At 38.8% G+C, this 12,252-nt stretch overlaps 1 protein-coding gene across 6 annotated transcripts in view; it reads right to left on the minus strand.

Moving 5' to 3' along the window:
* Window positions 1-12,252, minus strand: part of ahctf1 (AT hook containing transcription factor 1) — a 101,987-nt gene that overhangs the window by 70,516 nt on the left and 19,219 nt on the right. For all 6 annotated transcript variants that reach the window (XM_060831291.1, XM_060831292.1, XM_060831293.1 and 3 more), the window contains 8 exons: window positions 11,466-11,646; window positions 10,138-10,345; window positions 9,795-9,911; window positions 8,509-8,593; window positions 5,255-5,405; window positions 4,883-5,015; window positions 3,895-4,076; window positions 159-220 (listed from right to left, as the gene is read on the minus strand). In XM_060831291.1, coding sequence (XP_060687274.1) covers window positions 159-220; window positions 3,895-4,076; window positions 4,883-5,015; window positions 5,255-5,405; window positions 8,509-8,593; window positions 9,795-9,911; window positions 10,138-10,345; window positions 11,466-11,646 — 1,119 coding nt within the window. The remainder of the gene's footprint in view (window positions 1-158; window positions 221-3,894; window positions 4,077-4,882; window positions 5,016-5,254; window positions 5,406-8,508; window positions 8,594-9,794; window positions 9,912-10,137; window positions 10,346-11,465; window positions 11,647-12,252) is intronic.

Here is a 12,252-nt window from a genome sequence, read left to right on the forward strand (position 1 = left end):
ACACAGGTATTAAGGGAATGTCGGCAAAAAGCGGGTATGTAGAGTTAGGCTACAGATCAGCCACAATCTCACTGAAGAGCAGAATAGGCTCAAGGGGATGAACGGTCTACACGCGTTCCTGTGACATTTAAATATCTACAGTTCATTTAAAATCTCACCTCTTTCTGAAACCCAGAGCATGTTATGTGCACAAGGCCCGAATTTATCAAACACGTTGCATCTGGAAAAGAAAAGCAAATAATTTATTTGTTTATATTCCGAAAGTAAGTTCAAACACAGTCTTCAGCTTAATCTCCATGTAAAAACAAAGTTTCAACCATTTAAACGAAACAAATGAATTGAAATCCTGCATCATGCAATTCCCATTTGCACTATTCACACTTTCAGACTCAACATTTCACTCCATAAGAAAAGCAATCACAAAAACGAACAAAACTTATGCTACTAGTGTCGACTGAAATATGTGGGGAACAACGTAAAAGCATGGGGGAGAGAATCAATTGACACTCTCAAATCTGAGCTAAATAAACCATTAAAGGTTGCATTTATAAATTACCTTTAAATGTGGTAAAATGTCCCAATGTAACAAAAGTATGTCAGATTGAATTTAACATCAAGCTACATAGAAATATTAAAAGACTATCAAAATCCTGGTCAAAAAGTTTGATTTTAAGGAAAATCTTAAAAATGGGAGGTTGCGATACTTCTTTGCCTTGAGCAGATTTGTTCTCTGCGATTTCTCTTGTGGAGATGCTGTCACTATGATGTCAGAATGCCTGCTTCAGAAACAATGGGTGAACAGCTTTGAGCTCCCTGAGTATTTTTAGAAAAAGATACATGAGTCAGGCTCACACAAACTCAGGGTTGCGGTTTTGCTTTCAGTTAGGGTTTGGAGTTGACTGCTAAAGCTGATAGAAACAGCTCCCAATCTGCTGGAACAAAATGCTCGAGTTCTTTTTACTGTCCGATTGTTTATATCAGTGTTTCTTTCTCCTGGACAGGAGGAGATAATGTGAGAAAAATTTGTTTTGCTGAATTTGCCTTTGCCAAAGGTGTATTAATGAGATGCTGCTGTATTGGAACAACTAACAATTGGTCGTAAAATAATATATTATTTTATTAAGTATTTCAATAGAGCTAAAACGTTATGCCAATTCTTCTTTCTTCTACTTGTAGCTTAACTATGTTGTAGGAATAAAATGTACTTTACCTAAAGTCGAGCAATGAACCAATCAAATCACATCTGGAATACAGTGCCTTATACTTGCCTTTAAATAATATTTTAAAAGTTAGGGTCTAGGCTATCTCCTTGATATATTTTGAGGGAGTTTGGTCCAGTCCATAACAAAGTAAAGTAGTTTAAAGACAAAATTACAAAGCTTAAGGCTTAAGCAATTGTAAATGGAAGATATAATTATATGTATTAATTTCTATTTCACTAGCAGTAAACTACAAATAAATGAGATTCGGTGTATAACTATGCAGAGATGAGAGCAGCCAAAAGAAGGAAGGATGAGCCATCTGAGAGGTTTGAGAGGCTGAATGGTCGGTTTCCTTATGGTTTAAATCAGAAAATTAAGGAACGGAAAGGAAAATGGAATGTTGGCCTTTATTTCAAAAAGAATGAAGTATAAAAGTTGGCAAGTCCCATTAAAAACTTTTCAGAGTAGAATTGTGAACAGTTTGGGACTCCTTATCCAAGGAAAGATATTCTGACATTGCAGGCAAACCAGGGAAGATTTACTAGGTCAATGCCATGTGCCGAAGGATTTTCTTATGAGATGAGGCGAGGTTAGGTCTTCACTCATTGGAGTTTATAAGAATAAAGTGGCAATTTCATTGAAATACACGAGATGGAGAGCTCCCTTTATCTTCTGGGAGAGTTTAGGAACTAGAAGGCGATTCTCAATGTAAGGAGTTATATATTTAAGACAGATGGCAAAAATTTCTTTTCTCAGAGTAGCGAATCTGTGGAATTATTTTTCGTAGAGACCTGTGGAGATTCTGTTATTATAAATATTCAAAGCTAAGATAAACAGATTTTTAATCAGCAAGGGAATCAAGAGTTACGAGGAAAGACAGAAACTTGGATTTGAGGATAATCAGATTAACCATTATCTCATTGAATGGCACAGTACACTTGATAGGCCGAATGGCTTACTTTTACACTCAGCCTTATGGTCTTACAGTGGCCTGTCTGAACAAAGATTTAATACTTATTTTTCTGACAAGTGATCAGGTAAATACATTCAGGCAACTTCAGATAGGAATTCTCGGGCAGCATTATTAGGGTAGGGACATTAGTTACTCTGCTTACTTTCCATTACATTAAGACAGAATTCCAATGCATTTCTATCAAATTTCTAAAGTGACATTGGCATTTCAACATTCCAAACAGTTAGTGTGTATTGCAGGATGAGACCCAAACTAACAACATTGCTGAATTGTAAAGGCAGAGCTTCACAGCTTAAATAGCATACGTTATGGTATTTGAACTCATTACTACTCACTCCGACAATTAGGGATGCGAAACTAACACTGACACAGAATCCATAGAAAACACACACACATAAAACTTTTGAAAATTAACATGACCCCAGGCAATGGCAAAAACAAAACATAGTAAAATCTGAAAAAAAAATGTATGGCTGCATATACAACAAGAGAAAATATTACGTCTACACTCATGAAAACATAAAAAGTACTTTACTAAAACATTTTATGCATTTTGGGTTCTGACACATTTGCTATTGACAGAAGTCTCAGCAAGGCCCCTCTCTCTCCCTACACATTGTAATTAATTCTTCTTCCCATCACCATATAGACAGGCTTCTGTATTCAATATTCCCTCCCAACCAACACTTATCCTAAATGTTCACATCTCTTCTTTCCCACCACTTCAGTAGTCACTTGCCCCTCTTCACAATCTCAATTCACTCACCCAACAACCTAGCCTTTCCAACAGCCTTACATCAACACCAAGACAAGCTGGGGCCCAATGACCAGGAACTGGCACCAAATCACTATAAATCAACTCTCACGCTGGTTCTGCTCTCTCTCATGGCCCACACTGCCAAGCTCTGGTGGGAACTCAGGAAGATCGCTTTATCAAACGTCAGCCCACAGGATCCCCTTAAAAGGGAGGTGGAGTCCCGGGCTGGGCTCTGACCTCCATCTAGCCCAGTCTTGAAAAATGCTTCCCATCCAACTATTGGGTGTGATGGGAATAGATTAGACTTGTCACTCAGTAGATGTTGCAACTTTTCCAATCACAGATTCTGTCTTTCCTGCCTCTTGATGCTCCAAACAGATTGTCTCTGGATAGCAGAAAAAGGTAGAGTCAGAATCCACGATTAGCTTTTCTAAAGCTGCAGCATTCAACATGGGAGAGGCAGAATCTGCATTTGAAGTAATAGCTGCTGACAGACTCTGTCTCTCTCTTGCTTGTGCTGCTCTTAAATTCCTACTCTCATTGACCAAGGGTTGAACATAGATTTAAAATTGCACGTTTCCAAGATGCAAATGTTGAAAATGCATCCCTGTTTAGCTCCTATTTTAACTTATTTGGTTGGCTCTTTAATTAGATATGCTTCCATGAGTATAGATGATTCACGATTAAATTTGTTAAGTGGCCAAAACACCATCGTGGAACTCAAAAATCCATTTCAACAGTCTACCTGATCGTGAGGGGCCAGGAGTTTCCCCATTACTCCCAGCTAAAATCAACTCAAAAACTGAAATCAGACACTGGCCTTTATTAAATTAGGCAGACGCTTGGTGCTCACAAACGGCCTATATTTCATCCCCTGAAGTCAACTGATCAATTTTTACCTTCACTGCCATTTAATTACAAAAACATTGCATTCTATGATAACACTTTTTGACTACACTCACCAAAATTGTAGGTGCTAGGGTTAAAGAACTGTTCCGGTGGTGGATAAGATGGAGGAACTCCACGGCTGAGGCTTCTTTCATGTACCAAGATATCCAGCAGATAATATGGAAAGGTCATGCACACAACAGCATCCAGAGACCATAATGCAAAATAGGGGCAGTTATGAAGTTGCTCTCCTGCTCTGTAAAGCAGAAACCATGAAATGAAAACAATCATATTTAGCAACAAACAGTACCTGTTCTAGTGAAAATGACATCTACCTGAAACACTAACTATTCTTTCAACAGATGCTGTCTTACTTGCTATGTATTTCCAAAATATTTAATTTTATTTCAAGTTTCCAGGATCTGCAGTGGTTTACTTTTGTACAATCTGTAGGTATTTTTCTGCATTTTGAAACACACTTTCAGGCAAAATATAGATGCAACAACTTAACTGTTCCATCATGTCCTGTACAGAAACTCGAGATTGCTGAAGGAGGTACTAATCTTCTGGAAGCTGGATCACTTACTAGAATAGATAGAATGCTATCCTCGGAACTGATTTTTTTTAGTGCATCAGATCTTTGAACAGTCAGTATGCATATGTCAGTTTTCTAAATAGCATAATTTCTGCACTTTGATCTCGTGCAGACAAACTTACTTTATCACACTTGTGCATGCTCAACGTTAATAACAGATTTTCTCAGTATAGCTTGGGGTATTTTGTGGAAACGTGCAATGCTTACAATTTCTGTGCTCCAACTGACGGATATTAATATGAGGAAATGGAACACTCCTTCCTTCAAGACGTTCACTACTGAGTTAACAGCCAGATGCACTAAGAGCTAACTCTACTTTTACAAATCAGTATCAGAACAATACCTCCATTTGCAATAAATTTCTCACACCCGCCAAATTAGCCAGCCAATTCAATGCCTTATGGATGTCCAATTGTAATTTTAATATTAGTTATGAAGAGAAAAATAAGGAAATTCAAAAGTCTAACCTTAGTGAATCAGGCATCTGTGCATGATACCAACGATTGATATCAAATATGCCCAGATAGGTGGAGGGTTTCCGCTGTCCATATGTATTCACCTGCCAACTGAAAATTGATACACTGGTGTCTGGCGAGCTGCCTGTAAGCAACAGGATATCACTAAGTATTTTACAAATAAAACTGCCTAAACTACAATTTATTAAATTATTTTGGTCCTTATCAGTGCAAGATGTGTTTTAAACTTTGCATCCTCATAACAATGTTGAAAATCCAGTTCATCACAGCACAAAACAAAGTGAACAACAGTTCCAACTTCCTAAACTTTAAGAGATAGAAAATTCCACACATTTTCTGAATAAAGTAGTACTGTAAACTCACCTTCACTCACACTTTCTTCTCTATCTCCATGATTCTTAAATTTCTCTATAGTTTGGCAGCCCAGCAGCCGAGCATTGGTATTTCTAGTCCTTGAAGAAAATGCTTCGTAGGTCAAATCTTGAGTGTAACGCTCTTCACAATATTCCAAGCCCTATAAAACAATAAAAATAACATTTAGAGACTCCAAATACAAATTGGAACCTGGGATTTATTCTGCTTAGATATAACATTATCTCCAACTTGACAAGAGTGATCCAAGGCTAGAAGTCTACAAATCACAGCTACATGATGTGTGCTGCTTGGCTAAACAGAGTGCTTTGGAGTTGGGTGAAAACAGAGTGAGATGAGACAGGAGGTAAGCAAGGCTGAAAAACTGAGTGCAGTACAGTGCTCAGTCTCAGTTTGGGCCGTGCAGAAAATGACATGGTCCCCATGGTGACAACTAATTGGTAATGATAACTGCAGAGTTTTTTTTGTAGTTTTTAAATTATAATATTAGCTGAAGTAGGGATTTTTCAATTATAATAGAAATGTTTGAAATGAAGGAAGGTTCCCAGCTTAAATAAAATTTCTTATAAGGGAGTAACTAGCTTAATCTAGAGAGAAATCACGTTAGAAGACCTCATACCGGTGACGTGTGCCTAATGCACAACATGGGAAATAAGAACTATATTTCCAGAACTTCCTGTGGAAATAGTTATGTCCAGCTGCAGCTTCTGGCTAACCACTTTTCATAGCTGGAGCTGCGGGTGAACGCACTCATCTGCGATGTGGAGAATGTCATGGATAGCATGCTAAGCAAGATGATCACAACACAAGTGAGAATTACACAGGGAAGAAAGGAATAAGTAATCATCAGACAAAGCAAAGGGCTCAGGAACAAAGTGCAGAAGACCCCTGTGATCATTCTCCGCTTAAACAGTTATATCACTTTGGATTCTTTTGGGTCAGGATGGCCTCTCAGAGAAAAGCAGCATCAGCCAAATTAATCGGACTATGGGTGGCTTTATTGCACAGAAGGGGAGGTGAACAAGCAGCATGGTTATAGTGATAGGGGATTCAACAGTACAGGGAAAGGACAGATGCTTCTGTGGCTGCAGACAGGAATCCAGGATGAAATGTTGCCTTCCTAGTGCCAGGGTCAGGGATGTCATGGAGCAGCTGCAGGTCATTCTGGAGAGGGTGAGCAGCCAGTGGGTTGTTAATACCTAGGTGTACCACAACATAAGTAAACAAAGGAATCAGAAGCTGAAAGCTGAATATAGGATGTTAGACGATAAGTTAATATATAGGACCTCAAATGTAGTAATTTCAGGATTACTCCTAGTGTGTCATGTGCTAGTGAAAGCAGGAATATATGAATGTGTGGCTTCCAAAAATGTAACCAGGGAGGAGTTTAGATTCTAAGGCATTACAACAGTTTCAGAGGTAGGTGGAATCTGTACAAGCCTGACAGGCTGAAACTGGACACAGCTGGGACAAATATCTCCATAGGACTTTTGCTCATTCTAGTGGTGATTTTAAACTAGTACGGCAGGGAAATGGGAACCGAAGTGTAGGCTAAAATGGGCTATATTCAAATCAGGAAATTGGCGGTAGAATGTTAGCGATGCAATGAGCGACTCGAAAGACAAAGGAAATGAGGATTAAACAGCTTCTAAAGGAAATTGACAGATGAACTCAATGAGCATTATAAACAAGACAGGTGAACTAAGGGCACAGACAGACACATGAATGGAAAGCTGTTTCAAATGGTGTTCTGTAAGACTCGGTGTCAGGATCCCTGCTGCTTGACTTATATGTGAATGATTTGGACTTGAATGTGGACAGCATAATTGGGAAATTTAAAGACAACACAAATTTTGGCTGTGTAATGTAGAGGATAGTTGTAAAACTCCAAAACAATATGGATGAGTTGGCGATATGGGCAGGAAGGTGGCAGATGGAAATCAACTCTGGTAAGTATGTGGTAATGTATTTAGGGCGGTCAAACATAAAAGGGAATATGCAATAAATGGGAATATACTGAGTCGGGTATATGAAGTGAGTAATTTTGTGTGCAAATCTTCAGATTCCTGAAAGGTGGCAGTAAAATTAGATAAAATGTTGTAAAGAAGTTATTGCATATAGAATGTACTCCTTCATTGGCAGAGCTATAGAATACAAAAGTCGGGATATAAAGGTGAACTGTGGAAGACACTGGGGCAGCCACAACTGGAGCTGTTCACAGTTCTGGTCACCATATTACAAGATGGACATATATTGCTCTGAAGACATTGCAGAGAAGATTTATAAGAATGTTGCCAGGGCTGGAGAATTGAGCTGAGGAGAAATTGGAGAGGTTAAGGTTGTTTTTCCTTGCAACAGAGCAGTACAAGGGACATTATGACTGAGGTATACAAAATTATGAGGGGAGACAGAATAGCCAGGAGGAACCTTGTTTCTCCTTGACAATCAGCTCAAAAACTAGGGGTCATAGATGCAAGCTAAGTGGCAGAAGGATGAGGAGAGGGGAAGTGAAGAAAAACATTTTACACAGTAGATGGAGATGTCTGGAATTCTGGGTGTCTGAGTTGGTGAAGGAGGAAGAGACTTTAACCTCTTTCATGTACATCTGGATCTGCACCTTAACTACAGGTTATGGGCCAAGTGGAGGAAGGTGGGATTAGAAAGGGCATTTGGGTGTCTTTGGGTCAGCATGGACAAAATAGGCCAAATGGCCCTTCTGTCCTGTAAGACAGATATAAAGAGCGCTTAGGAACCACATAGGCCGATAGGAACACTGCATCATAACAACACAACAGAGAAATCACTAGCTGGATTATTTGGGGCTTGACAGGGCAGATGTGGAGAGGCTCTTCCCCAGAGAGGATAATCTCAGAGTAAGGGGTTGTCCATTTAAGATGAAATTGAGAGAGTATTTTTTCCTCAGGAGGGCAATGTATCTGTGGAATTCTTTTCCATAGATGGCTGCTGAGGGTCATTTAGTGAGACACAGATTTTCATCAGCAAGTGAATCAAAGGTATGGGACTAAGGCAGGGAAGATCAGCCATGATCTCTGGATGGCACAGCAGACTTGATTAGACTGTTTGAATTCATAAAATTGTAAATACCTCTTTAAAAAACATTAACATGCAAAACTTTTTAAATTTCGTCCCAAACTATAATGAAAAACTATAATTTGTTCAATACTAACTTAAGTTACCTTTTTGCATACATTGAAATACATGGTTCCATAGGAACGAAATGTTACCTCATAGAGGATTTGTCCTGAAGATAAACACTTGCGATCACCAAACGCCAACTGAAGTAAGTGCAGGCTAACCACATCCCCTTCACTATAAACAAAGTCAAACAAGTAGTAAATTAACACTGAAGCGGCTAACTTTGTTAGTGTTTTATTACTATAAGAACCATTTTGCAGCGTGCAGACAGACACTTAAACTACATATTTATGGTGTCCTTTAAAATGATCAGAATATAAAATTGATACATAAAAAGTAAAGTTCTCCTGGAATACAGAGCACTGGAGAAATTATGTTGTGCAGTACATTAGATGTTAGCCTTTAACTCAATCAATTCCAACATTACGCAGTCAAATGAACAACTTTTACACTGCTCATCTGTTTCTGATAAAATTTGTCTCTTGAACTCATTCCTAATGCGCATGGTCCCTTAGCAATGAATTTCCAGAAATGGTCTCCTTCCTATTGGAAAGATGTTGTGAAACTTGAAAGGGTTCAGAAAAGATTTACAAGGATGTTCCCAGCATTGGAGTATTTGAGCTATAGGGAGAGGCTGAACAGGCTGGGCTGTTTTCCCTGGAGTGTTGGAGGCTGAGAGGTGACCTTAGAGGTTTACAAAATTATGAGGGGCATGGATAGGATAAATAGGAAAAGTCTTTCCCCTGAGGTCGGGGAACTGGGTGGCATAGGTTTAGAGTGAGAGGAGAAAGATATAAAAAAAAAGACCTACGGGGACACTTTTTCACGCAGAGGGTGGTACGTGTATGAAATGAGCTGCCAGAGGAAGTAGTGGAGGCTGGTACAATGGCAACATTTAAGAGGCAGTTGGATGTGTTTATGAATAGGAAGGGTTTGGAGAGATATGGGCTGGGTGCTGGCAGGTGGGACTAGATTAGGTTGGGAAATCTGGCCGGCATGGATGAATTGGATCAAAGGGTCTGTTTCCATGCTGTACATCTCTATGGCTCTATGACTACTGGCACAGGATTTACAGCATAAAAACAGAACACAGCAACGCAACTATGCCACTGTTTATGCTCCACTGGAGTCCCTTTCTGTCTCTCCTCATTTGGATGAAGAACTGTAGAAAAGGTCTCTGGAACATTAGGAATTACTTTCATGCCACATTGTAACTTTAAGATGGACCTGTGTTAGGTCCGATTCGGGAACGGTTAATCTGTATGTTTGAAACCCAAAGTATAAATTTTACAAAAGACATTAAATTTGCTCAACAACTATATAGCAACACTTTTAGAAATAATTTTTGTTTAAACATATAATTATGGATAATCACCCATCCTGTGCAGACTGTACAGCCCAAAGGTAACAGCAGTTCCGAGGGTCATTCTCAGGCTCCTGAAAAGTGAATGCGTAGACAGGTACTTTTCCTCCTTCCAACTGTGAGTAGTATCTGTACCAAGGGAAAAGGATTTCATCAAATCGATTATTTTCAACAGTCCACGAGAACGTGTCAGTTATTGTTAGTAATGTGAGGACGTTTTTCTTCAGAATCACTGTTCTATTTATACTTGAAAAACTAAACATGGCAATCGTAGGGAATAATCAGGATCAATAAAGACACCCAAGAAGTTTCAATCAGAATTAAGTGTACAAAACCTAAACTTTCTCACACTCACTCTTTTTTCAAAGTCTTCAGGTTCCAGAGTTGAACATAACCATTAGCAAACCCAACTACCAATTGGTTTGTTCTTGGCACATAGCTCATTGCGGAGGCTGCTATTGCTGATGGACTTTGCAACTGAAAGCACAGGTGTCGCCCTTCCCTCATCACAGTTTCTCTCATTCGAGGAATTTCAGCAGGGGATCTATTGATCACTTCGAGATCTGAAAAAAGAAAAAAAAAAGTTAGAATACAGCAAGTGTAAAATATTTCAAGTTAATTTTTTAACACAGCCAAGACTCAGTGAAAGATCTGAGTGAACAAACAGCTGATCACAATGAGCCCACATTCAACTTCTTTTCAAAAGAGGATCTATATCAATGTTTTTTAAGTTGTGGAACCAAGATTAATACTTGATGACAGCTATTTTTCTATTTAAATATTAGTATACATAAACTAATGCCACAAAAATCAGTTGTTTGACCATGACTGCCTTAGCAAGAATCAATCAGCACAAAGACTGCATTTCTTGGCTTTCATATTCATGGCAGACCTCAGCACTATGTAGGGTGTAATCTCTTCTCATTGGTTTCTGTTCGTCAGGCACACACACTTAGTGTACAGGACTAATGCCTCGGGCTTCCCTGCCAAGAGCTTGTGAAAGCGCAAGATCATACTTAGCAACCTGATTGCTCATTATCCTCCTAGGCTTCCATATACTTTTTCAAAACTTGCAGAAGCAGGTTGTGTACTGGAGGCAAAGAAAACATTTGATGAGAAAAGAGGACAGTTGGAAAAATTAGCTTCCAGAATTTAGCCCCACCAATTAAACCTTGTAACGCTGCCAATTTCCATTCATTTTCACCAAGATGCAGGACAGGGAAGCGAGGCAGAGATAGAATGGATACAATGTAAAGATGTCCCTAAGAATGGATACAAAACAGCCAACAAACCAGGAATGAAAACATGAAATGCTTACATTGCCATGCTAAACTGTGGTGGGTTTAACATTTCAGTTCACTCATCCAATATCAAAGAGCTGGAGAATAACTTGGAGAGTTTCAGATTAAAGATATTTTCTCTCCACAGGTTAGCTGCATCACTGTCTTCAAGAAAACATTGTTAACTGTTTTCATAGGTGCTTGGTTATCTCTGAGCTTGGAGGTGGAGATAATTTGGAAAGGGCAAAGAAATGAAACATTAAGTATTTGGTGAACCTTTGTATATTATTGTAGTGCCAGTTAGGTGAATGGACTAATGGCAAGGGAAGTAAATGCAAATTTCACAGATAACAACTGATATTATTATTTTCATTCTCAGGCACAGTTAAGCAGACAAATTTACCTGCTGGTTCTTGTTCACTTTGACAGCACGAGAAGTCATCCAAGCAGAGGTCAATGAGCAGAACATGTCCTGTATCGGTTACAACAGCTACTATGCCAAAAAACCACCGTAGACTCTGATTCAAGCGCTGTGTACTGGCAGTGGCACCTCCATGATTAACTATTGGTTCAATAGCAGTCACCTGAGATTTAAAAAAGAAAAAAAAATGATGAATTTTGCACAATCTAAAAATCTCGACGTTGAATGAAAACTATGAACAAACAAATTGATATATGCTAATTTATGCTAATTTCAATGCTGTGTTTCAACATCATGCACCTCATACCAATGCCTTCTGTTTCTTTTCAGCTACTTCATATTTGGCCCTTCAAGTCATTTTTAGGGTGGACTTGGAGAAGGAGAACAGGAAAGCTACAGTGAAGAAACATGGCAGATGGTATTTGCTTGCAGGTCCATCACGTGTTGCAACATTAAAGTTAATAAATCCAACTTGTACAAACAACAAAAAAGCTCCAAAAAAATTAAAAACATTTATTTCATAAGCTGAAGAGTCCAGTTTATGCCACAGCATATCTAAATAAATTGAGAAGGAGAACACAGTGTAATATCACTAAGTAGTTTGATGCTGGGTACTGGTCACGTCTTCTCTGAACACTCTCATGGTACTGTTACCAGGAATAAAAGAGTATTTTTTTCAAAAGAACTCTATGCAAATACAGTAGAAACTAAATTCCTGTTGCAATTGTGCAATGGTGCTATTCACAACCTCACCACAAATGTGAAAATT

This window comes from Hemiscyllium ocellatum, chromosome 10 (genome assembly GCF_020745735.1).
Source record: "Hemiscyllium ocellatum isolate sHemOce1 chromosome 10, sHemOce1.pat.X.cur, whole genome shotgun sequence".
NCBI lineage: Eukaryota > Metazoa > Chordata > Chondrichthyes > Orectolobiformes > Hemiscylliidae > Hemiscyllium > Hemiscyllium ocellatum.